Raw genomic sequence first — 27,900 nt, forward strand, 5'->3', positions numbered from 1 at the left:
CTTCAGAAGTACTCTCCTGGTTCAACAGGCTGCCTGCGTAGCTAACAACACTTCTGTCCATCTGACAGGCGTCACACAGGGCCCAGGAAACACAACTGTTTGTGCTCCTCTTCTTCTCTGGATTTACTTTTCAGCACTACCTTTCATTTCTCGGCATGGATCTGCTCCTGGATTCTGGTTAATTCAATCAAGTTTCCTCCTGACAGCACTACTTTTCCTGACTCACTTTTTTTACCCCCCCCCCTAAATGAAGAATAAGGAATCATCCACCATGTCTGTAACTGCCCTGTTTAGGGGCAAGTGGGGGCAGAAGACTGAAAGCAAGGAGAAGCCTTCAGCAGCTGTGATTCAGCCCGGTCACATGGATGAGGATGATGAAGACGAATCATCAGTGGGCTTCAGCAGAAAGACAAAACTGAGGAACTCCCGCTTCTACAGCTCCATGAGGAAGAAGAAACAGGCGGCAGGGGAGCTGTCTGACAGTAAGAACTCCTCGGCTTTCATGTTTACCTGCTTCACCTGAAGAATGCTGCTTCGTTTACATTTCACTTTCCATTTTGTGGCCCCGCAGCCACAGGTGTTTAATCAGATACTCACCTGTGTATTCAGCTATAGATACACAGTAGCTCATTAGCATGTTAAAGGAGCCTCCGTAGAAACTGAATATTGTGAGTGGAACAAAAGGCTGTGATGTCTGAATGAAAACAACCAGAGAAACTTGTTCTGTTTGAGACGCACACGTCTGAGAAACACCTGAACAGGTCTCACACACAAACACACTCTGACCTCATGACTTCAAGCTAAAAACAACCTGACGTTAGTGAGTTTGAATGAAACAACGGAAAACACCTGTCAATACACCTGTTATTACACACATCTCTTAGGGCCTGAAATGAAACAGAAAAGTTGTTGTGGTGACTTTTACTGGTTTATTGAACAGTCTTTTAAAGGTACAGGAACCTCTAATGATTATTTTCCTTCAAAAATGTTGCTGTCCAGTGCATTGTTCTCGAAGAGGAATGCAGTTTTTTTTTCCTTCCGAGCCAAATCAAACTCAACAATAAAGTGTTTGAGTTGAGACTTTGGCCGGCCTCACAGGGAGGGATCAAAGCGATTACTTAACACACAATAACTCCAGCCGATTGTCAGGATCACACTCGCTCATAAAAAAGAAAGTAACATTAAATCATAAAACTGCAAAGCAAGCTCGATAACGTGACAGAATCCACTCACATGATCATTTAAGACGATAATAGAAAAAGGAAACTTAAACCAGTGGAGTGCTTTCACACAAAAGACTCTGAGTGTAAAGATAATAAATGATGATTATTGATGAATATTTTATTAGATATAATCTATATATAGATTTATAGATAATCTGCACATGGCACTAATAACTCTGGGGCTTTCCTTTTCACCAAAGATAAGATGGCATGTCAGATATAGGAAGAAGCAGTTGCAGCAAAATATGAAACTGATGAGACTGTGTTAGACAACCAGCACTCTTCACTGTAAAAATCAGATCCATATATAGAATTTAAGCACCATAATATTTGTGTAATGAATTTATTGAGACATGAGTGTTGTTGCATTTACAAGTAATCCAAAAATGAGTTTCCTTTGTCAGGAATCCCTGCTCAGCCCAAGAGGTCGAGTTTAGAGCTCAGAGTAGAGAAACTGCTTCTGATCAGGACCCTCCAAAGCACCTCCCTTTGGAAGTTTTTATCTAAGCATTTTATATAGAAACTCTCGAGCGGCTCGTCTTATAAGTTGATGAACAAATATGTTGAGTCAGATACACATTTGTTTGTTTATTTTTTTTGTTCCCATTCAGATTAAGAACCTCTTTTTCAGGGGAGACCTGGTGGAGACAGGCAGCAGCAAAAACATAGAGTTACAGAGACAAAAAAGGAGACAAAGTACAATTGACAAAACACTGCATTAAAAGAGAACCATCTATGAGTCAAATCCTGAAACAACATCAACATCCTGTAGAATCTGCTTCCTTTTTTTCTATTTCAGATTTAAAAACATTGAAGGACACCAACCCCTTGAGTTTTAAGATTCATACCAAGTGTTTTGTTGCTGTGTGTATTTTATTGTATCTTCATATCTTTAGTGTTATCTGGTTTATGATGGTGAACGCTGTAAATGCTATCACACTGTACATGTACAAGCTCAACAAGAGACAAGGGTTGAAAATGAGCCAATGCTTCAAACATCAGCTTACCGCTCTGTGATGGTACTATCACATAAATACATCAATATCGACCACAGAGTGCTAAGTAGGGTAAACATCGATATGATTCTAGTAAAAAATCCAACGATATGGTTCTCGTTATATTACCACAGCAACAAAAATAGATTTCCTAGGCAACAGGGAGTTTCTTGTTTTTCAATTCACAAAAATTGCAGACAAACTCCTGCACACTGCACACGGTCTAAATTGCACAAATACGTTGGTAATTTTTTAGGTACTAGACTGTTACCAACTTGGTTAAAAAAAAAAACTCCTGAAGATCCGTCTCTTTTATTTTGAAGGTTTAGTTCTTTCCACTACTATCAATCATTAAATTAACAGAGATTGTATCGTGAAAAAAAAGTGGTATCGGAAAGTATTAAAGTATTGAAAGTTTTGACAACCTCAGTGCAAAGGATGGCAGTGCACATTGTAGGAAATCGGTCCAGTTACAGAGATCAGTTGTGCATTAGTTATTGGTGCGGCTGTTCTCAAAGTTGGTCATCTCTCAACCGGAAGGTCAGGGGTTCGATCCTGGAGCGACATGTCCGATGCTTGTTGGTAGCGTATGAATGTGGATGAATGGATTAGTTAACACAAATGGACTCTTCACAAAGCAGCCTCTGCCATCAGCGTGTGAAAACACTTTGAGTAGACAGGAGACTAGAAATGTGCTATACAAGCCCAAGTCCATTTAACTAAAGGTAATCTATTTATAAAGCATCTAAAATGATATCATCATCATAAGGGGATACATGCCTGTTTCTCTCAGTCAAGGAGGAACAGAAAACTATTTGTGCAAGAATCACTGGTACACTAAAAACTATTGTTTAGGAGAGTTTCTGGAGATCTCATATTTTCTATGTGTTACACCCCACCATGGGGTCAACAACAACCCATACATTGATTTACTGAATAGACATCAAACACCTTAACAAAGTAAACACTGAAAGGAGACACAAAAATAACTTAACAGTTAACAAAAGTCACCAAAGGACTAAATCGCCACAAAAGACGCCACAATCACTGACTGAGCGGCGCCGCAGTCCTAACTCCTAAAGCCTCTCTCCTTCTGAATCCAGCACTGACCTTTTAATCACTGAGGCCAGGTGCACCTCGTCAGGTGATCAGTAGCTTCACCTGGTTAGAGCTTAAGAAAGCAGAAGGGAAGAAGGGACAAACAGCAGTAACACTAGTATTGACATTTTTACTGGGCAAAAGTGAAATAAAAAAAAAACACTGTTTTGTAGGGAAAGTTTTTCATCTCCACAGAAGAAGAAAAAAACATGTTTGACAGATTAACAGAAAACTGCAAACAAATTACATAACTGAATCTGATACATAATGATTTTGTTCCCCATAGAGCTGTTCTCCCCCTTCATCTCCATCAGGTTTAAAATTACCCTCTAGAAGAGGTGCACCATCAGAGCCTTACATTAACTCAATATGAAAGGGTTGTTGTCTGCACACATTATTTTTCAGCAGTCTTAATCAGTTAAATAAAATTAAGATTATTAATCTCCATTGCATCTGTTGTAAATCAATATGTTTGATCACTTCACATCATTGTGCATAAATATTCTCATGAAATTACATTTTTCTGTGGGCACAATGATACTCTCTTCGACGTCCGTCTATGCAAGTGAACCATTATCTGGTTGTCCTTTTCTTGACTTTGGGTTTTCAGCTCCAAAGAACTGACCGTCCAGTCTTTAAAGAAAGACAAAGAATGATGTTGGAATAGTAAACGGAAAAATCAGTTTGTGGACAAAAAGTCAGTTATTTATAAATGTTAATGTCAACATGAACGGATTGTTTGGCAGACTCTTACACCGCTTCACGTTTTCTTGAACTCTTAAATTAAAGTCCTGAAGTTTTTTTTAATTGACGTACGGAGAGGGGAAATCTTCTTAGAACTTCATTTAAAGGCCACTCTTTGATAAATTACACAATTAGTCCAAAAAACACTCCCATGATTATATAACACGCTGAGAAAAAACTGAAACTGACTCATCCGGTTCTGAAAACAAAAGAAGAGTGTCGTCAGCATGAAATTACCTGAAGTAATTTATTAGAGCTCTGTCGGGAAATGGATGTTTATAATACAATAACTCAAGTTATCATTGACTCCTGCACAGTAATACGAGGTCATAATTGAGCATCAATTGGTAAATCTTATCTCTTATAATGTCTAACATCTTTAACTTCATGTAACCTTTGACATGTTCTGCTACCTGTCACTCGTATTAGCTTTTTTTATTTAGCTGTTTTTTTGGCCATTTTTGCCTTTATACGATAAGACAGCTGAAGAGAGACAGGAAACGTTGGGAGGAGAGAGAGAGAGAGGAGATGACATGCAGCAAAGGCTGATTCAAACCCATGGCTGCTGCGACGAGGACTATAGCCTCTGTACATGCAGCGTGAGACATAACCACTAGGCCACCAATGTCCCTTGTTAGCTTTTATGATATTGTATTACATATCAATTCATTCAGCTATACTCAAATAAGACTACAGATACTGGAGCATCTGTTGTGTTTCTGAATGTGCATTAAGCAGGGTTTAAATATATTTCTCAAAGCACACAGCTGAATCTTTTGTGTTATACATTTGTACACTTTCCAACGACATGCCTCTCTTACATTATCTATAACGTGATGTTTACTTTAAGGATGGATGATGAGATGCCTCTGCATGAGTTACTGACTCTCGGCTCAACGTGCGCGGACACGTATGACTTTGCAAAAACTCAGAGTAGCATGACATCATTTTATATCCCAGCATCGCAGTGAGACACAGCCGAGTTTATTTTGGGACTCTGATTCTGATTGTGTTGCAGGTACCAGGAACCTGTAAAGAAAGCTTTATTTCCCTCAAGGCCCTCAGGAAACATGGCCTTGTGTTGCAAAGCTGCCACATCTAAGACTGAAGCTGCACCAATTGAATGACTTTGAGAGACATTGAATCAAAAGTCTGACTATTAATCAATCTTTCAAACACTGGTTGCTGCTTCTTACATGTGAGGATCCACAGCTAGTTATCTTTTTGTATTTTGGGTTTGCACTGTTGGTTTGATAAAGGATACCTTTTTAAAACATCACTTTATGCTCTGGGGAAGCTGTGATGAGTATGTGTTATATATATGTTTTTGATATTATTAGAATAGAGGCTTGACTGCCCTTTAAAAGGCAGATCTAAACAGGCAGTTTGACAAAATTAGACTCTTCCTCATCACTGATACGGACTGAAATGTTTTTTTGTTATTCTGGCTTTGCACCTCATATCGCCACTGGAATGTAATATTTTGTATTTCTCACGTTGGCCTTCTTTAGTGGCCACTTGCCTATATAATAGGTCTTATCTATTATAATAAGAAATTCAGGGCTTGATTTGCACACCAGCTGATCCACACGCTTCATGTATTTGTTTTTCTTCAGCACAGTTTTCCCAGTAAGCTCTAGCTGTAGTCTCTATATGTTACACAAGAAGAACTATTTTTATGATGCAGTGTGGAGGACGAGGGTGAGGAGAGAAGCTGCTCTGATGGAAAGACAACAGACACACAGAATCACTGACAGACACACGTATGCACACACACACACACACACACACACACACACACACACACACACACACACACACACACACACACACACACACACACACACACACACACACACACACACAGATGAACAGACAGAACGGTGAACAGCCTGTTGTCTTTATCCTCCTTGCTCTGCAGGCATCTCATCTTTTAGGCCCCCACAATATGTTGAAATCTGCTGTGTGCAATAACATTGTTCAGGACTGAGATTATGATATGATCTGCAATAACTAAATATACTTTTTTTCATGCATCTGAGAATTACATTTATCTAACCATGAGTGCCACTAACAATTTAGCCAACAGATATTGATACAGACTGTCCAGTTTCCATTACGCACACATTTAAGAGGATAGCCAAGGATTACAGAGGGAGTAATAAGTGAATTAATGTTAACAGCCTAGCTTTAATGATGTTGAGCTTACAGAACACAAGATCCTGTCTGATCTTGTTGACACCTAAAGAATGAGGTCATGCTTTCGTGCCTCTTGCAGAAGTGTTCACTCTGTCTTTCTGATCGTTTCTGGTGTTGTGGTGATGCTTCAGCGACATATAACTTTAATCCATCATATTTCCCACAGCCTGTGTGTGTTCTGTGTGTTCAGGGAGAGGAGAGAAGCTACAGTAAATGACCCAGCTGGAGTTTATCTCACATTGAAATCTGGACTCATGAACTGAATGACAGCTGACACTCTGATTGGATTCAAGTTACACCCAAAACACACCTTTGTATAATCAGTTGACTTTATCCAACCTCTTTGCGCCCTGCGTCTCACCTAGCACCCAGTGTGTCGCATAAAAAAAAACGAGACAGAAGTGTCAAACATGCTCACTTTTGTGCTTTTGACTGTGCGCTTTACGTTGAAAAAACAGAGCCCAAAATGTTGTACTGCTATGGTGCTAAAACAGACACTGATTATATTAACAGTGTCTCTGTGAAAGATGATGCTAATGCTCGTTTAAAAACACAGACGTTAAAGAAATCACAGTGCCCCTGGTTGACCTATTGCTAATGCTAATTCTAATTTAAAACAGAAAGCAATAATAAGAAATCCTTGTGTCTCTGTTAAAGCTGATGCTAACAACAAATACTAATGTGTGTTTGCTTCAGCAAGTACTAAAGATAAAGTAGAACCTAAGTCCAAAATCATAGACTACTTATCTTTTTGATAAAGCTAATGCTAATGCTGGATTAAAAACTAAAATCGTAATGTCTCTGTTACAGCAAAGGCTTTTGCTAATTTAAAAAACAGTGTTGGTTCGCTAGCCTAAATGTAACTAACTCAATGACCTCAGAGATGTGTTTGAGCGTCTGTTCTTGAAAGACACAACTCTGGAAATCCTGATCAATTCTCAACTTTTTGTCCTTCCCCCCCTACAGACACAAACACTTCTGCACCCCTAAATAAGTCGTAGTTGATGCAGTTGTTTTTCCTGGTGGTTTGTGATTTGTTCTAATCGTGTCAGGAATCTGACTCAGTGGAGCTTTTAAAGAAAACATTTAAAAAAGAACATACATGTCAGTAAAACACAAAATATTCACCCATCAGACATTATCTTTATGGCCACCTATGCAATCCAACACAACAGCTCTACGATGATTTATATTTCTAAAAAGTTGCTTTAGTTTCAGATTTTGCTGTGTCAGAATGAATAAGAATTTCAGGGCTTTATATGTATTATTAGAGTCATAGTGGGTGGTGGTGGGGGTGGCAGCATTACATTTAAAAGTGTTTCTTATACTTATATTTTGCCAGATCCATTAACATGAGGGGGGCAAAATATTAGTAACACCTTTCATTTGAGTACAGTCCAGCACACCACCACCCACTACAACGTCAGTCATAATTTTATAGCAGAATGATCACCTCTATTGTCAACAAAGACTAATAAATGCAGAAGCTACTTCCAAGTAGAATTAATCATAGAGTTGTATCGGCTTGCATTGGATGGCAGAGGAGGTCATCATTGTATGGTTGATCATGTAAACACATTGATTAAACTGAAGGTTGGTGATATACGTTTTGTCCAAAGAACTCGATCGTTTTTTTGTTTTATTCAACTGTGGAGAGGAATTTCACATGAATCTGAAGAGTCTGTGTTTATTTATCTGAAGCCCTCTGAGTAGAATATTCATGCACACGCCCACACACACCAGGATCATCACACATTAACGTGCAGCAGCAGATTCTGTTTGTGAAAATAGCTCTGGTAACAGTGGGATCAGCTGATTTTGCAGCCTGAATGCTGTCACACTCTAAATAGTCTCCTTTCACATGACCAGAATAGTTGAAGTGAGAAAGAGCAGGATTTAAAGATTATCAGACCTGCAGCAGCTACAGAAATTATACTAAAAGCCTTGAAACATGTGCGTGTGTGTGCTTGTGGCAGTGTGTGTCTGTGTTGAAAGTGACAAGTGATTGAAAAGGGAGTGTTAATAACCACAGTCTAATTTCCTTGTTCCTCTTTACAGAGCGAATTTTAAAGAATATGTCTTCCTCTTCTCTCTTTCATTTTTCTCTTTTCTCTCTCTCTCTCTCTCTCTCTCTCTTTCTCTCTCTGCAGACTCGACCAGACCCGGTTCGGACCACAGTCCCTGTTACAGAGCGGGACTCTCCCCCTCTAACGCACCCTCGCCCCAAAAGTCGCCCTTGTTGCCTGGGGCGAGACGGTGAGTCTGCATGCCTGCACTGCCCAACCCTGCAGTCGTACACAAACACACCCAGAAACACAAACACACACACACGCTGTGACTGTTTAGACACTGCACACACACACACACACACACACACACACACACACACACACACACACACACACACACACACACACACACACACACACACACACACACACACACACACACACACACATAAATACTAATAAATGGCTTATCATGTCTGTGATAAGAACACTCTCAGTCTCTCTGAAGGTTGATTTAGTGACAGTGGATCTGCAGCCTCATGGGGTGTTCAGGTGCCCTCAGAAAACTGTGTGCTCAGAGTTCAAACATCAGAACTGATATGTTGTTTTTTTTTATCTTAAGATACTTAACCACTCACTTACTTTTTTTAGACCCACAGGCACATATCATCACCTAAAAAGATCATTTGAAAGGCAGGCTAAATCAGACCACAGCAAAAAGTCATTTGAGTCATTTGGTTAATTATTATTCATTAAACCAAACAGCTAAAGGTTGGTTCACATTTTCAAAATAGTTTAAGATTTTAATAATATTTTAGTGTGTGCCAGGCCTTAGTGATAATGGGCAAAGACAGACAGTGAAATTGAGAATCCAATCAGACAATGAGTAATTATGAACATAAAGAAATTAGCATCTCTGTGTGATCATTTGTAAGACGTACTTTGAAAGTATGCAGCTTACAAGATGTTTGAAATCACATGCCCACTTGTGCAGCAGCTTCTTCACATGCTGAGAGTTACATCAGAATGTGAAGGTGATTGGATGAACCTGTGGAGGTAACAACATGTAGAGAAACTCAACATGCATATCTCAAGTTCTACGGAAAAAAAGTCATAGATGGATTGAAATGTCTGCATGAATCATTTTTGTCTCTTTCTCTACGATGATTAGATTCTATTCTTTGTGTATTGTTTGGAAGATATTTCTCCTCAGTTTGAGAAACTCTAAAGCCTGGTTAAAACTCCTCCTCACTCCTCCGAACACTAGCTCACCTTACGGGCTCTCTTAAGGGCTACGAAGCTTTGTGGATAACTTTCATCTTTGAAAGGATCTAGTCCTAACTTTAAGGGGGAATTCTTAGAAAATGTCATGATTCTAAGAATTTTCTCAGAATTTTGTCCCTAAGAGCAACACTTTGTACTCAGGAGGCTTTGTGAATACAGCCCCAGGAGTCTTGCCACAGAAGAATTTTGAAGATATGATCTCAGTCCTTGATGCTTATAGAGTTGTGATGCAGGCGCTTTTCAAAATTCAGCCCATCTCCTGTGTGACAAAAGATTTCACCACATTTTTGTGGTGAAAATGACTGCCAAGCGTATCTTGAATAAAATCAATCAGCCAATTGAATGCAAGGTCAGAAAGAGCTCATGCATGTTCCAAAGCATGACTCTCTGTTCATGCATCACAGTCACTGAGACGTTCACTTTGATTGCTTTCGAGGGAAGACAAATGTTGAGGTTGGAGGACAACTTTGGTTCTGAACAAGTCCAAATGTTGATTGCAGCAGAGCAGGTGTTACCTTTGATCAACAGGTTAACAATCCTCAAGTCAGGTCTGTGCATTCTTTAACCCATCGACTCACAACACAAAGAGACGTGTTTGCCACACAGCACAAGACACAAGCAGAGAATCTTCCCGTCAGTAATCTGAATATCTCTGTGAAGATGAAGATGGCTGTTAAATATGTGATTCTAAAATGTGTTATTTTCTGTTTTTAATTCAGCCCTCCGCCTTCACCACTGCTCCATCACTCCAGAACGGCGTTGCCAAGCAATGGGGAGGCCAGCAGCCGATACGCTCAGCACAAAAGAGATGCTGCGGAGAGGACGGGAGGAGGTGTGGGAGGAGGGAGGAGTGTGGACATCTCTGCTTCCTCCTCAAACCACCAGCAGAGAGATTTCACAGCCGATAGCATCACTTACCGGACTCACAACATCCAGAGTGGAGACATCAAGCAGCTGTCCGAGCAAACCTCCTCAGCCTGCAGCGTACAGGAGGTCAGAGGGAAAACCATGAGCTCACATAGGGCGACTTCTGACGGAGCAGACCGGGAGAACGGCAACCTCGGGTAAGACCAAAATATTTAAGAAATGTATAAAAAAAACCTGTTTTTATAAAGCTTTGAATCTTGCTTTCTTCTAACAGTTAATCCTAAATATAAAACTCAAAATAAAACCGATTTTTTGCTGAACAATAGAAAGCAGGTAAAGGAATGATTGGAATGACTGATTAGTGACTCACTGTGTGGTGAGAATGTGAATGTGAAGAGGCGTGAAAGATGTTTTTGTTATTTCCATCAAAATGCAGAGAATCAGCCCTGTGTTTGGGTTTGATGGATGAGAGAACTGCTTGCTAGAGCAAATAGTAAAAAAAAATAAACATGAAGTGAATTTAATCATCCACCGTCCTGTCTGTCCAAACATGGACTTCCTTTTTTATTTTCCTCCTCAGGTTGCTGAGCAATGGAGACGGCTCCCAGACGATCCACCATGGCATCAACATCGTCAAAAACATCGGTGAGTAGAGACGAGGTGGTGAGAGACAGCTCCCATATAAGAGCTCCTTTCTCTTCCTTTAGTCCTTTTTCTTATGTGAGTCAGTAAAACATATAATGAAATGTTGATCCTGTGATGTATTTGTTAAGTACAACACAGAAACATCTTCTTAATCATCCTGAATAATAAAATCAAGAGCAAATCATAGTGGGACTTTGGTTTCAGCACGTCTGGATACAAAAAGGTATCAAAACAAACAAACAACAGTTTGTAAAGAGCAACAAACTTTGTTTAGAGGTCACACATTATCTTCCTTTTAAACAAGTAAGTCTCAGAGGTCCCTAAAGCTAAATCCACTCTGATCCTGTATTTGATCATGTCTATAAACCCCTCTATTTCAGCCCTGCTCAGAACAGGCTGTTTCTGTGTCTGTACCTTTAAATGTAAATGAGCTGTGTCTGACCACGCCCCCTCTCTGGAAGGGCTTGGGTCTTTCTTGCTCCATGTCTTATTGTTTACGGTGAAAAGGCAGACTCAGAGGGCAGAACAAACACCTGGCTGTGGGAGTGTCACCCACCTGGGGGAGGGATTACTGCCCTTTGTGATGTCATGAAGGGAAAATCTCCAAACAGCCTGTTTGAGCACACATTTTCTGAAAAGTTGAGCAGGCAAATGGACTTTACTCATACTTAGGGGGTTTGTAGACGAACTAGGGACACAAATACGTGTTCAAAAATCGTGGTAAAGTGTATTTTGCATATGTGACCTTTAATATTATAGCAAACAGATTAAATAACATTTTGAAGTCTGAATAGGGTACAGATTGTGATTATTTATGAATCAAATGCTTTAATTCTGGTCAGAAAACAGGGATACTTTTTATTCCTCAATATGGCTGAACATTTCAATATGGTAAAGATGAACAGTGTTGCAGAATGAGAAAGCAAACAATCAACATGCAGAGGTTAAATTATTCCTTTTCTAATGTTTTTTTTTTAAAATACCAAGCTTGATGTAAACATCATGTGCATGACTACCAATCACAGAATTGACTGAAAAAGACTGATTACAGAAAAAATATTAAATTCCCCTCACTATGAGGACTCAAAATGCACTTATTGAAATAATCACATAATTAACCCATGGAGGTTTCAATTTATTTAGATTATTCAAATCTCTGAGCTGTTTTTCAGCACTGAGGCCTCTGAGCTGACAGTCTGCGTGTTGACAGACTGTCGCTTCGCTCTCTGTGTGCTCAGGATAATGGTTATTTGCAGGGATTAATCCACATTTACTCAAGACAGCAGCTCACCTGCAGGACTGTTCTGCTGCTCAGAGGGCAGAAATACAGACATATGTGAAGCTGCTGTTTGTCTCTCTCTGTGTGTGTGTTTCTCTCTCTCTTATGTAATTTTCATTCCTGCTCTACGCCCACCTCACAAATCTGCAGTATATGACTGAGGCAGATTATGCAACAAGCCCCCGTGTTCAGAGTCACCTTCTTCATGCTATACACACAGAAGTGATGTTTCCTGAGCAGAACGTGTGTTCTCAACATCGAACGTCTAAGTTTAACTTTAATAAACTTCAACAAACGCACTTTCGCTCATCACCTGTTACCACACGTGATGGTGCACAAATATCAGGTTTCACATATCTTTTGAACATTACTCTGCTTTATATTCAACATTATCCTGATGAAAGCCTGTTTAGCTTTACATTTATGCAAATTGAAGCTGAGGTCTAAACAAGTTTGTACTCAAATCAAACAAATGTGTCAGTCCTTATATCTTGTTGCAGGTGATGGCAGGAAGCATCATCTTGTAGGCAAATGAGGATCAGCGCATGGCTTCATCGGTTTTGTGATGAAGCCATGCGTTGTTTTATTGAGAATGTAATTAAATCAAAAGGAAGAAGTAATTCAGACTTCTTGTGGACGTCAAATCTCCTAATTTGCTGTCAAGATGATGTTTGTAAACCAATGAGTCTCTATCTCTATCAGTGTTGAAAATAATGCAGCATCAGAATCAATTAGAGAACATTTGTTTGGACATATTTTTGTAATGAATACAAAATAAAACACACATACGAATACAGCACATGAATTTGAAACTTTACTTAAAGGGATCTTCAGGGAGATCATTTTGGGGACAATTCTGGCTGCAGCATTGTAACTACAAGACTTCCAGTGAAGCAGTTACCGAAATAAAGACTTGGAAGATACAAAAACCTGGATTACAGGTTCAGGTTCACTTGCTTATAGAAAATGAAGCGTCATTGTCCTGCTTATAGCTTTGATATGAGATATGAATATCAGAAGACACTCAGAAATCATTGAGAGGTTTCTGAATGTGGAGGTCTAAAGAGCCAACAATATTTACAATCAGTTTATAAAAATAGCAATAATATCTGGTTGTGTTGTTATGTATTCTTGAAAGAGGTTTAATACCCATCAGTTATGTCTCATTTCTGACTGTAAATGTAGGAGTGTGGCGTTTTATAACAGATCTGAGCTGTGTGTGGGAGAACCGATCCAATAAGGGAAAGTACACAGTGATGGATGTTTGTCTGACTGCTCCAGTTCTGTTCAGCTGTGACAGTCCTCCTGCATGCAGGATGGAGATATATCTAAGAAAATAAATAGATCACCAAGGAGCCGGATATTTTCAGTATCCAACCTCTAAAAGAAGAAATTAAGATGTGTTCATGTGCGACTTTGAATCTAAGAAGTAGGCATGCGGTTTTCATGAGTTTGCAATGAATGAATGTTACATTTGTATTTGATTTAGTTTGTCTCCTGCATATCCAGCCTGACAGCCTGGGTTGAACTGTTTGATAAGATTTACATTCATGTGCTTAACAACAGACATAACTGATTAATGGGCAGAGGCATTACTGTGCTCTGATCACCTGTCGGCTTTGTATGGCAGCGGGAGAGGTAGACTCTCTTACTGAAAGATGTAAGATGAATAAATTATAATTAAAGGTGCAGTCAGTAGCATTGTTAGTTGCAGCTTGTAAACACAACATTCAAACTAGGCCCCTCCTCCTGGAGTCATTGAGCTCATAAGTGCACACTCACTGCAGGACATAGTGTGTACATTTCCTGCTTATACCTACACTTCAAGCTACCGCACACTAGCACAAGCTAACCACCGCTGTTTGGCACCTACCTGCCCAACAGAAATTAGGCCAACTCCGCATCCAAGGGTAAAAGCCAACACAAGGTTCACCCTCATTTTAGAACAAGCTTTATCCGCTTTGCTTTTCGCTTCACTATGATTCGATTTACAGTTCCTTGTTGATGAAATCCGTGAGCTCAACACAAACTAGAACAGCATTAAAAATATCACCTGGTCACAGTCTTCCTCAGGTCTTCAAGTTAAACTTGGGTTTCTTGTGTTTCTGTGACCGTCCAGCCTTCCTGTACCAGGAGTACCGGGACACCTCCAAGCAGCAGGAGATCGAGCAGCGGCGTCAGCGTGAGAATCTGTCTCCGGGGGTCACTGCAGGGACGGTGGTGGAGGGGTCTGGGGTCGTGCCCCCCCCGGCGTTACAGTTGCAGCTCAGGAACAGTGCTCGCTCTCTGACTCTGTGGCAGAACCTGGACGTGGTTCAGGCCAGCGGACTGCTCAACCAGCTGTCGCAGAAAGAAGTCATCATGCAGGAGGTAAGAAGTTTGTGTTGGCGAGGTACCAACGTTAGCATGAGATGTGGGCATGTACATTTTAGTTGGAGTATTACTGCACACTGCAAGTAGCCAGTTTAAAAGGTACAACTAGCTAAAACATTGGGATAAAATAATTAATACAAAGAAGGATGTAGCTACTAACAAGATGGCAGACAATGAATCCCCACGCAGGTTATTGTTTCTGTAGGGATGGTGGAAGTGATTCTTCTTCATGGTTTTTCTTTAGACAGTTACTGTATAAACCACAATGGCCACTGGTCACTGGACAATGTCTCCGAAGAAGAACTTTTTGCTACTTTTCTTCTTCTACCATCTCATATGGCTGGCAATCACCAGAGGCGGAGGCTGATCAACACCATCATAAAAACCTGACATACTGTAAATGTTACACCCAACAATTGAAACCTGTTAATAATCTACATAATAAAACTAATCTGAATGCAAACAGATGCAAAAAGGTGTGCTATTATGGTTGTTAGGAACAATGCAACCTGTAAAAACAAGTTGTGCAGCCCCTACATCTGCAGTAATTTACCAGAGAGTTAATTCATGTTAAATTGGAATTACAAAAACAGTTCTTCAACTTTCTTCATTAGTATTTTCTAGAGAATATTTGTATCTATTTCATGTTTATCTTTTTAGGGACAGGAATGGAGCAAATAAACCATTGCGACACACTACAGCATTTATAGCCTAAGCTAGTTTGCAATGCTCGTCCCTAAATCGCCTTAAAACAAATAAAAGTCAACAATACATACACAGAAACTAACTACTATTAAGCTCTTTCTTACAGCAGACTTTTCAACACATTTTATATAAATTATACTAAACATCTGTGTTAGATAAAGCTCTGTGTTCCAGGTGACCTGCAAGGTCTGCAGTTAATTTGAAGCTGATAGGAGACAGATTGAATGAAGATAATTTCAATGAGTTAAAACCATTTGCAGACTTGAATTCCTTCATAGAAATGGTTTACTGATTATCCATGACAAACAGAATATGAACTGGAAGTTAATTCAAACATTGCAAATGTGCAGAGTTGAATAGTAATGTCACTTATGCTGCATTTTAGTAAAAGTTACGCTGCAGTATTTGTACAATACAATTGAATTTACGTGTCTTCATAATAAAAACAGGGTCTGACCTTTTTTAAATTGCAACGTATTGCTGAATAACAGACGTTAACTGCAATTAATCACATTTTTAACAGCACATTTGAAATGTCATTATTTTGCATTTAAAAACCTTTTTCGCTTACCTACACTGAGCCTACAGGGACAAGAAATTATGCGATTAATATGATTGAGGTTAAATATAATGATCCTAAAGTTGCTTCAATACTTCCATTCAACACCTCAACCAACACTGAACTTTATGACCTTCAAGAAAATAGGATTTTGTGAAGGTCTGTGTATTGTACTTTGTTAATATTAGCTTTGGTGCCAAGTTAACTGATAACTGAGTTTATATTGACAGACGAACCTTGAAGGTTCAACTACGAGCTTCTCTGAGCTCTCCACCACTTCAAGTGGCACTCTAGAGTGAATGAATCTTGGTTCTGTAGCCATCATGTTGGACACAAGAGAAAAATACGACAATAGACTTAAAGGTTATGAAAAAGAGGAGATGGTATCTCTGTTGGAAGGTCTCCTTAATCCTTGTCAAACCATCTACGACTGACGTGTATGTGGTTTCGTACAGTTTTAACAGACACCTGATGATAATGTTTCTTGTTCTTCATTCAGAGAATTGACCAAGAAAATGGTTTAAATCCCAGAGTTTATACTTACACATGGTTGTGTAGATGGTTGAATCAAAAGTGTGGAAGTCTTGCCTGTATACCTGGTCCTTCTCTTCATCGGAGGAGCTGTTTTGGTGCCCCGTGTGAGAGCAAAAAAATCACATCGACACCTTTTTTCAGCCCAGATTATTTATCCTTTTCTGAAGCCACACCAGACTGTAAAACATTCACAACATTAACATGAATTAATAAACACTGTTAACTGGTTGCAGATCGGCGACGCTTTGGCATTTAAATATTTAAAGTTACTATCGGACGCAGTTTAAGGGAATTGAACTTGTGTGGTTAAACCATGTATTACCTGCATTGCTCTATGTAAAGACGTTGTTGCTGTTCAATAAAGACCATAATATGCAGTTGAATTCCTAAAAACTAGTGCGTGAATCCTTGAGCCAAGATTGTTTTCTTATAATTGCTCCTTCAATGATGAGTAATATAAATCATTATGGTCCACTGTTAAATACATCCATGATTAAACTTAATGTTTTAATTTGTGTGTTTGTCATTTAAAGACTTAATTTAGGGATGCCAGTAACCTAGTGGTTAGTGCACATGCCCCATGTATGGAGGCTATAGTCCTCCAAGCAGGTGACCCCGGTTCAAATACGACCTGTGGCTCTTTTCCTGCATGTCATTCCCCACTCTCTCTCTCCCTCCCTGATTTCTGACTGTATACACTGTCCTCTAAATAAAAGGCATAAAAAGCCTAAAAATAAACTTTTAGAAGACTTATCATTCTTAGTCATTATACTGGTGTCATTAGCAATAACAATTTTGGTTTCTTTTCCATGTAGGCCATGTTTGAGCTTGTCACCTCAGAAGCATCCTACTACAAGAGCTTGGAGATTTTGGAGACCCACTTTCTACGTAACCCTGTTTTAATCAACACCCTCAGCCAGTCCGACATGCACTTCCTGTTTTCAAACATCGAGGAGGTGATGAAGGCCAGTGAAAGGTAGGACGGGGGCTCAATTATCATCTCATATTCTCTTCCAGCAAACACATTTTTATTAAAATCTTAACATGCCTTATTAACTCTCTTTGAATGTTTCCAGGTTCCTGATGGACCTCGAGCACAGAATTGAGAAGTCCATTTGGATTTCTGATGTGTGTGACATCGTTTCGCACCACGCTGCGGAGCACTTCAATGTCTTCATCAAATACGTCATTAACCAGGTGTACCAGGAGAAGAACTACAGACGCATTTTGTGAGTACTTGGATTATACTGTAAACTTATTAGTGCTGTCAAGCTATTCAAAGAGCTCTTCTAATTTTAAGACCACAATTTAAAACAAATATTTTTGCTTTGTTATTAAGTTAATTCACAAACTACTTAAATCTAAGCAGATTGTTCCCCATCTGTTTTCCTGTGGTGGACAAAGTTTCCTGTCCTGGGTATAGACTCATCACTATATTCTTCTTGTTCTTTACCTCGAGGAGGGAAAGATAATGTCATAATTTACAAGACAGAAAGCTCAAACCTGCCATCGTGTGTGTTTACTGTGTGCGATACTCTTTCTCCCAGGATGCTACTGTGCTGAAGTTAGTGAAACCTCTTGGCCAAAATCCGATCTTAATAGCAGTGGCAGAGTCAGACTTTCTTGACCAAACTGTGGCACTGACTTATACAGGGGTGTCATGAAGTTTTATGTGGTCACACACCCGGACGAGAAGCATTATTTACCCTTTCTATCGGCACTAATAATATCTGTTAACTAATATTTAAGTATCTCTTAAATATGTTTTATTCCTGCATACAGTTTATGAAGTTTGATAAGTAACACAATCGAGTGTAAACATATAGATTTCCCTTTGGGCTTAAAAAGAAGATGTATTCCTAAAATATCAATCAGAAGTCAAGACGAAAGGGAAAGTGCTACAAGGGAAAGTGCTACATTGAAAAAGACAGCCACTAGCAGCCTCCAACAAAGCCCAAATAGTTGATAATAGTTGATAAAAGTTGATAACTTCCTGCCTCTGACAAGGCCAATACAATCAAAGGCCATCCCGTGGATATGCTACTGGTTAAAAGACCTTCATCTTATGTAGTTGTTGGCTATGTTATATAAAATAGCAAGTATTTAGCCATTTTCTTTCACTGTAACGATGTTACTGGAGGTACATTTAGGTGTTACTAGGTTACTCGCAACTCCTGTCACTGCTTATCACCTTTTCTATAACCATTTTTCTGATATAACAATCAGTTCCTGGAAATAACTTTTACATTCAGATTGGATAATTTCAAGATTAGGAGAATGGGTCGGGCTTTGGACCATGTATTTACTGGAGCTCAGAATCTAAAAATATGAATACAAGCGTCTTTCTTTTCTCCTATTGCCGAGGACTTTTGTGCCCAGGAGCCCTGGACATGTCCCCATGATGTCCAAATGGTAGATCCTGGGGTCTGTTCACACACTATTTGTTAACAGTGGAGTCCGGTAGCCATTAGCTGTTGAGTCAAACTTTAGCCTGCTTGACTGCTGCTGATGTGCTTGATAAGAGAGATGAACTGTGAGAAGGGATAATAGGCATCATCCATCGCTCAGCTTTGTTTCAGTGCCGCTTTTTCTGTCTGTGAATGCAGCTGGCCGTCTCTTTTCAGCAGAGAACAGGTTTGCTTTGGATCATGACAAATGTAATGTGCAGGGTGTGGTTGACTTGAATGTAATGCGTATGTTGCTCTTTATCAAACACATACCTGACAGAGAGTGTGGCGTTCCCATGAGCTGCTGAGACCAGGTGTCACCTGGATCTCAGCCAAATACTGGAATCACATCTGGGAAGTGATGGTTGTTTTAAATAATATAAACATAGAATCACATGAAGTTGTTTAAGATTTACCAAATTGAAAAAGTCGACCTTGTTGATCATTGGTTTTGTAGAAGTGAATTGTGTTCTTTAAACTCTCCTCAGAAGGTTTAATGTCAGTCTGATCACACTTGTTATAGTGTGAGGAGTGGCAGGCATCATGACTTGTCAAATACAATCACATTAGTGGCCGTGCTGCAATGTGGAAATGTTTGTTGTATCAGCTGAGGTATTAAAAACATAACACAACTGTGTGAAAAGCAAGTGAGTGATTATCCAATGCTTCGGAGGAGAATTGTTTTTATAAGGTTTTCTCATCAATCAAGGCTCGTAGATTCAAAATGTTTAACTTATAACAACAATAAAACACAAAGATACATTTCAGAAAAGGCAATGAGAACAGTGACACTATTCAGTGTCCTCTGAAAGACAGTGGAGGCCAAAAATAACATACGATGTGCTGAATTGTAAAGTCACAGGCATGTTGGTGTTTTATTTCTCTGCTGCACTTTGTGGAATGATGTTTCTTCCTCTGGTGGGTGTGGTTTACGCATTGTTTCTGATTGTTCTTCTGTTGAACTTCATTATTTTCTAGCTCAGACGCTTGGCTTTAAAACTCTTAAACAGTGTGTCCTCACAGGTTAGTAATGAATAAATCACTGCTCTACAGCGGGCGTCACCTGTGCAGAGTGATTGACAGTCATTTGTCTAATTATTACTGTCGAGAGAATACCAACAACATGCATGCTACAGCAGTAGCTTCAAGCAGGATTCATAGCCCTGCTGACGTGTCGGCATTTTCAGAGTGACTCTTTTCCCCTGATGACTTTACAGTAGAGTCTGTGTTATCTTTAATGACTCAGATGAATCGACTGAATTGAAAGCCGCGAATAGCAAAAAGAAGTGTGGACCATTTACTTTGTTAAGATCAGATTCACAAAGTGTAATGCACTTATGATATTTGAGTACAAACATGCCCATAAAGTTGTCAAGTGCTGTCCACATACAGTAGTGATGGTAAACTGGGAGGAGAGGGGACACTAATCCAGTTTATTGTGAGGCCAGACTCAAAAAATGTGACTTGTGTTTCTCCATTTATAAACAAAGCTTCCTCCCTTTAGGGGCAACTCATAAAGGGAAAAAAACTGGCCATGCATTGTGGCACAAGACAGTCTCCACACATATGGATGAAGCGAGCCTGTGTCTGCCTGGTAGTATTAATCGATGATTTATTTTTCAGTCATCAGAGGTGGAATTATTATCCTGATCACTGGAAAGTTTGCGCATGACATGTCTTTTAAGAACTGTGGTACAGTTACCACGTAGTCTCAGCAGATGGTGATTTTTCACCCTTACTGAGCGTGGTTGTAAGTGCAGTCGTCTGGATATTAGACTTCTTTACAATGAGGCTCATCAGCGTTGAAAGGGGGCAATTTTTCACCAAATGAATGCATAATGGATCATTTCAATACAGACAGACAACACCAGCGCACAAAGGCCCTTTTTGCTCTGCAGAGCTATTAGAGGATCATTATACTCTTTGCATGTATGAATTAGATGGTGTCTTTTTAAAGATTCTATTTTTATTTTACAGCTCTTGCATTTATTGGATAGGACAGTGGATAGAGAAGGCAATCGGGATAAGAGGGTGGGGAATGACATGCAGAAAAAGAACCACAGGTCAGACTTGACCTGCTTGGAGGACTAAAGCCTCTGTACATGGGATGGGACCTAACCGCTAGGCCATCTGTGCCCCAAGACGGTGTCTTTCTGACTCACTTGCACAGGTTTAAGCCCAATAGCTGATTACTCCTTTTGTGAATCAGGCCCTCCGTGTTTAGTGCACCAGTCATTTACAATGTTAATGTAATCATAAAAACGTCCCTTTTTTTTTCTCATTGTGCTGAATATGGTGAAGCTGCTCAATGGATTTTTTATTCAGGTTGTTAAAAGCTAATCGGGGGTAGACATAAAATATATGGCTAGTGTGATGAATTGTATTCAGTAAATAAAAGCCACAAATTCATTTTTAAACTTGGCAGCAGGTTTTAGCTCGTAAAGCGTCTTTGTTATGAACCTGCTGTTACTTGCCTGTGTTTTATTTTTCATTGCTGGATTATTCAAAGTTAAGATGCAGTTAGAAAGTGTTGCACAAGGTCTGAAGATCTGCTAGCCCACCGGACACTTGACTGGACTATCGCTCTCTGTTATGACTGCATCAAAAAAAAGAAGAGAGGCATGTGTATTTCTGTGTGTAATGTGTGTTGTCTTTCCATGTCTGTCTATGCAGAGAGGGAAACCAGGCATTCAGGGAGGCCATGGCGACTCTTGAGAACCATTCTCGTGTCCGGGGTCTGTCCTTCACATCCTTCCTCATCCTTCCTTTCCAGAGGATCACCAGGCTCAAGCTGCTCATACAGGTGTGCACGCCATCATGGGTTGGCTGAGTCAATACACTAACAATTTATGATTCTATGATACTTTTCGATACCACATGTTGGATACAACCTGTGAACTTAATGATCGATAGTATCGTAAAGTACCAAGTTGTGGTTCATTCGGATTCACCAGTTGGCAAATACAAACATTTATAAAGTCCTTTTGGCATCTCAAAGATGCAAAAGTTACAACTGTCTCTCAAGAAATCTGTCACTATTGGGTGCCTAGGACTATTTTTGTTGCCATGGTAGCCAAACAGGTAGCGCTATCATCCGTTTTCCACTATATTCATATCAAAGTTGAAATGTCTGCTATCGTGATAACCCTGACACAGACTAAAACAAAACTGACTGCAGCTCATAACCACATTCAAAACAGAAACCAAAGGAATAGGATGATAGGCAAATGTAAAATAAATAAACTCATTAATAAAACCTGAGTGTATGCACTTCTAGATATTACAGCCTGCTGACTGTTAATGGCCCCACATTCAAATTCAGCAGGGTGCCCAGTTAGCATACACAAAGGTATGGTTGGAATGAAGACATCAAGGTTCTATAAATGAAGCTCTCATTATGTAGTGATGATGGATCCTTTCCTTAATGTTGTCAGACATGTTGTCTGCTAACACATGATCTGCAGTAAAAGTCTGTGAGCCTCTGCTAATGTTTTTATGCGTAGCAGTAAGCTTGGTGTCGCACACCGATTAAAACTCCCACAGATTACTCAAAGTTCATTTATTTCCATTTTGGCCTCAGCTGCTGCAGACCTGACAAAAACAAGATGTAAATGAGCTAGAAATATTTGCTTTAGAGTTCCTTGAGTTCCTTTCCAAAGTATTTTCGATCACCAAGATTTTTTTTATTTACTCATACTTCTGCCACAAAAACTTCTGCAAAAAACAATGTTCTCGGTTCTCGGTTTCTGCAATAACCATTTCTTTTACAAAGTTGTCCATTCAGGAACCTCTCACTGTCAACATAGCAGGAGCATTAATTTGGTACTTATCTCATTCAAACAGAAGTGACAGCGTCGCACAATGACACTCTGTCAAACGATGACAAAAGTCATGTTTCCCAGCTCAAAAAGGACAGAAATTACCCTCCAAGTTAGTTTCTCTATGAGTATGGCTGTGTCCACTAGAGGGCAGCAGATCACACAGATGATGAGTAATTAATTTTCAGAGATGACTGACATAACAGAAAAGCCTAAATATATTACTATCTTCAGGTTTTTTTTTTTTTTATGTATTTGCTTTGAACATGTACCAGATTGGTGTTTATAAATTGTGTTGAGGTGTGGTTGCATTGTTGTTTTTAAAGGTTTCATTTCCCCCCACAGAACATCCTGAAAAAAGCAGAGGAGAACTCAGAGAGGGAAGCAAATGCTATAAAAGCCCACCAGCAGCTGGAGCAGGTGAGCTTCAGATTTGGTTATATGACAATAAGTCTGGTGACACATCTATATTCTTGTATTGCCTTGGCCAATCAGGTACATTTCAAATAGTTATTTTGCAAGAACTTGAGCTTGTGTGTATTTGCTGCTGAAACTCCATAAAGCTCACATTTTTGAGTGTTTATTTTTTCCTGAAGTGTAAAGTCAGGGATCAATAATGGAGGAGAGACAGATGGAGGATTTTTTTTTAAATGTGTCCTGCACTAAGAAATACCTTTTACACATACTTCTGTAACACTGGGATTCATTAAAAAAGTCACTGGATCTAAAAATGGAGTCAGTAGAACACCTCCTGGCTGAGACATAACTGGTTCTGGTATTATAATAAAAATCATAAGAAATAAAGGAGGGTAGTATGTTGTTCCTGTTGACTGATGGCATGTATTTGTGTCCTCCTCAGATTGTGAAAGAGTGTAACGAGGGGGTGCGAAAGATGAGTCGCACTGAGGAGCTCATCAGCATTGAGAAAACTCTGGAGTTCAAATCCAAGGTGAGCATCGTCAACCATCTTGCATTTTTATCAGCTTTAATGACAAACATTTGTGATTTTCAGGTAAGCACATGGAAGATTTTGTAACCCACTGTTGCTTATAAAAGTCAAACAGTAACAAATATAGATGTTACTTTTGAATCTTTAAATTTTACTTTCAACCCCCTTTTTTTAATTTAACCTTTATTTAACCATTGAGATCAAGGTCTCTTTCACAAGGGTGACCTGGCCAAGAAGTCAGAAGCACACGTCATAATAAACATTTACACTTCTTTACACCTTCACAGTCTGTGCCCATCATTTCCCACTCGCGCTGGCTGCTGAAGAAGGGTGAGGTGCAGCTGATGGCCGGGCCGAAGAGCACCAGGACAATGCGGAGTCGTAAGCTCTACCAGCCTGTGTACTTGTTCCTCTTTAACAATTTGCTGCTGGTCACCAAACGTAGCTCCAGGTAAGAAGTTATTACGGTAATTTAAAAAAATGTCCTGTTCATCAAAATCAGTATATTGTTGCACTTGAAGAAAGAAATATGAATGAAATGACTTTGTTATCAGTGGGGACAAGTTCCAAGTTCTTGACTCGTGCACGAGGGCGATGTTGAGGACTGAGGATCTGGAGGATCAGGGCCAGATGCTTGCAAACGTCTTTAATCTGAAGCTGCTGGAGAACCAAGAGGAGCGCCCGGTCAGCTACATGCTCAAGGCCAGCAGCATGTGAGTATCTGACACATCTGAATCAGCAAAAGGGCTCTAATTATTGTTTGTAAAGAAGATGGAGGTGATGGAGTGACCTAGCATGGATTCAAAGTTGAAGTAGCTTAAGAGATGATTGGCTTCTCTGAATTTATGAGAACAAAAATGAAGTTAATAAGACATCATGACCTTTACAGCCACCAGATCTCCCTTCAGTTGTTATGCTCACCACCATCAAACACCGAATGAGGGGATTAGAAAAGTAGCCCAGTCCCTGCCAGTTAAAGGGACAGTTCTGGATTTTGAATTGGGGTTGTGTGAGGTATATGTCGATAATAAGTTTATCAGCAACAGGAGATGCATGTCATAGAGAAATCAATCAAAGTGCCAGCACAGAGACTAGGCTTTACACCGCTGCAAACTTGGCCATTTGTGTCACAATATTCAGCTTATTTTAAGGCAAAAACAACCTAAAATAACGATGTAGTAATGCTATATTTAGGACTTTGTTAAGCGCCTTCCTTTATCTTTCTAATCTATCACATCCTGTGCACAGGAGTGATAAGCTTCGTTGGGTGTGTGCCCTCACTCCAAACCGACGCACACGCTTCATGTCTACCAGTGCACACCAACCAGGTAAGAAAAGGGGGTGACACCTACAGATACCAGTCCCAGACATTCAAACATGAGACGTGATGAACTTAACCCATCTGTGATGTTTGTCAGACTCTCCACAGGTGCAATGTATTCAGTCATACTCATCCCAAGAGCCAGATGAACTCTCCATTGAGATGGCCGATGTTTTGAACCTTCTGGAGAGAACAGACGATGGTGTGTAGAGCCACAAATCTGCTTCTTCCTTTCCTTTAAAGGCTTTAAAAAAAAAATCTTCACCTTACTTTTGGTCTTATTGTGTATTCGTCTACCAGGTTGGATGATGGGTGAAAGGCTTCATGACGGCGAAAGGGGCTGGTTCCCAAGTCGAGTTGTGGAGGAGATTCATAGCAAGGAGATCCGAGCTCAGAACCTGAGAGAGGCCTTTAGGATCCAGCAGGCCCAGGAAGGCGGAGGAGGCCCGCAAACTGGAACCAGAAGCGGCTTGAGGGCCGGGAGACGTACACCCAAAGTCTCCAGCTTCTCCAACAACTGGATTGATCCGAAAGGGGAGAGCAGTGAAATGAAGCAGTGAAGCAGTAACAGTGGTGAATGTGAACATTCAGCCCCATGTGCACTAAGAGAGAAATAATCAGGATACATGTGACTTTATTCACAAACTAAGACACTTTGATTGACACTTAGCGGTGGGTGGTTTTCTTAGAAATCCCCAGTTTTGGTCTCGGTGATCTGGGATGCGTGATCAAAGTGCTTGGGTAGATAACCTTGTACAAGCAATGCTGCATGTCTCAAAAAACGTTTGTGATGCATGGAGGACAACCAGCTCTGTGTTTGGTTATGAGCTTTGTAAGGGGTGGCAAGAACCTGGAAATTTCTTGCAAAGGTTCCTCAGATGCATGGGCAAGTTTTAAAACTCTTAATATGTTAATTTCATTGTGAAATACCTTTTGACACTGAATTACAGCCCACACAACACAACAGCCCAGTCTTTCAGAATACATACAATAAGTGTTGTATGGAAAACACCAACTATCCATTAAAAAGTCTGTCTTGCAATATTTTAAAAAGAGAGTCAGTTAAAGTGATACTCCACCAAAAATAGTGTATGTTATGGGTGTTATAAGTTTATAACATTAGACTCAATGACGGAGAACAGAGGCCGCAGTCATCTTGGCTTCACACAAAGGTTGCCACTTCCTCTATAGAAACCATTGAGATTGGAGCGTGCAATTGATTGTTTTCACCTTTCAATTTAAACTCATTTAGTTTAACTAAATAAGCTACATCGCTGCCATTGCTTCCTCACGTAGTTCAGAATAACCTGAGACTTCTCTTCAGGTAAAGGTAAAATGTCAACATGAAGTCATGTGCCAATTAATGTAAATTGTTCCCAAAGAGCTCTCCTTCCGAAAGAATATTGTCCTGCTAGCATTTTAACATACAAGGCCATATTTTTACCGTTGCTTGGAACTACTCTTGGCTTCCCTTAGGTTGATGTCTTCCCTTTCTTTAAATGTTGACTCCTTTATCAAAATTGTTAATCCTAAATAATTAAAATATTAGAAATTGCTTGGATGAGTCTGTGAATGGTCTGAGATTTTATCTGCGAAGTCCTTGGATTTCCAGATTATCTAGGCAGATCGTCGATACAGACCAAGATCCCTAACCAGATTATTTTCCAATTGTTAAAAAGGGACCAATCCGCTTGCAATTGTCCCAATCCTCCTCAAGTCTGAGCATTGTCTTTGGGCATGAACAGGATACATATACATGACAGTCTTAAGAAAATGAACACAGAAAGCATTGCAGCAATTGTGACACTGCAGCAGGCTGAAAACACAGGCTAAAAGCAGCTAACGTTAGTGCCATCGATTTATAACAAACATCATTTGGATGGGGTCTTAAGTTTAGTTCAGTCTTCCAACCACTTAAAGCACTTCACCACGCATGTCATGAAGTCATCTTCTAAACTGGCTTGCTTCTGTACATCTGCAAATTATTGTTCAGCATCATGTGGAGGAGTCTTTGACAGGGGACTCAAGATACTGTGAATCAAATCCCTGATCTTTTGATTAGTGGGCAACTCAACTCAACCAACTCCTTAGCCCAGCACCTCGAATAGAAGGCAAAAATAAATTTTGCCACATGACTATAAAGTAGATTATTAAACATTTTAAAATATACATCTATGCTAGCAAACGCATAACTCATAATATAGCTCCACTCCCAAATCAAAATGACAGCCTACTCAGCTTGTATTTTTTATAAATTATAGCCTTTTTAAGTTCTTCACTCAATACCTAGTCTGATCAAAGTCAGTTCATGTCTTCTCCACAGTGCCTTGGTGCAAGAAGGCTTTCATTTGATTAGACATTAAAAAAGGATATCTCTGCTAACTTAAAAAAAACCCTATTCTTCCTGCCATGAATTCAATCAGACTGCCGCTTGTCTTCTCTGTCAAAGAACAAACTTCACACTAACTACCATCCTCTAAGCCTACAATGGTTCATACTCAAAACATGCAGTTTCGGTTGTGTCACTTTAAATCCACAGAAGTAAGAATTGAATGCCAAATAATTGCAATATATTCTAACTGTAAAGAATGTACTGTATCATCACTATGGATCAGCATGATTGTAAAACGTGTCTTTAAATACGGTGTACAGTATTGCAAACATCTGATGTTTAAAGTAATAATTACCAAATAATTGTTCTTTCATTTTGTAAAATGTAAATTATTGTTCATAAAAAAGTATTAATCACAACTGTGACTGATTTAATCTTTACAAAGAGCAGAACTGCAGTGATCTGTATTTACAGATTCTACAAATGTAAAATCTGTACTTAGAGGTCTGAATTTTAGTA

The 27,900-nt window shown here is 39.6% G+C and overlaps 1 protein-coding gene across 1 annotated transcript; it reads left to right on the top strand.

Moving 5' to 3' along the window:
- ngef (neuronal guanine nucleotide exchange factor) lies at positions 1 to 27,800 on the top strand. The gene is made up of 15 exons (XM_065960155.1): positions 1 to 482; positions 8,410 to 8,515; positions 10,272 to 10,616; positions 11,000 to 11,064; positions 14,463 to 14,713; positions 17,330 to 17,490; positions 17,591 to 17,743; positions 21,635 to 21,764; positions 23,125 to 23,199; positions 23,639 to 23,728; positions 24,016 to 24,179; positions 24,283 to 24,441; positions 24,977 to 25,056; positions 25,147 to 25,251; positions 25,350 to 27,800. Exons 1-15 carry the CDS (start codon positions 248 to 250, stop codon positions 25,607 to 25,609), a joined length of 2,379 nt encoding a protein of 792 aa, XP_065816227.1. The 5' UTR covers positions 1 to 247; the 3' UTR covers positions 25,610 to 27,800.
- Positions 27,801 to 27,900: the final 100 nt, after the last annotated feature.

This window comes from Labrus bergylta, chromosome 11, assembly GCF_963930695.1.
Source record: "Labrus bergylta chromosome 11, fLabBer1.1, whole genome shotgun sequence".
Classification (NCBI taxonomy): domain Eukaryota; kingdom Metazoa; phylum Chordata; class Actinopteri; order Labriformes; family Labridae; genus Labrus; species Labrus bergylta.

What these genes read in the sequence shown, in the direction of transcription:
- ngef (XM_065960155.1), top strand. Translation starts at nt 248, where the DNA reads ATGAAGAATAAGGAATCATCCACCATGTCTGTAACTGCCCTGTTTAGG. An exon ending in GGCAGGGGAGCTGTCTGACA is followed by an intron (nt 483 to 8,409) that starts GTAAGAACTCCT and finishes CTCTCTCTGCAG; the next exon opens with ACTCGACCAGACCCGGTTCG. An exon ending in AAGAACTACAGACGCATTTT is followed by an intron (nt 17,744 to 21,634) that starts GTGAGTACTTGG and finishes CTGTCTATGCAG; the next exon opens with AGAGGGAAACCAGGCATTCA.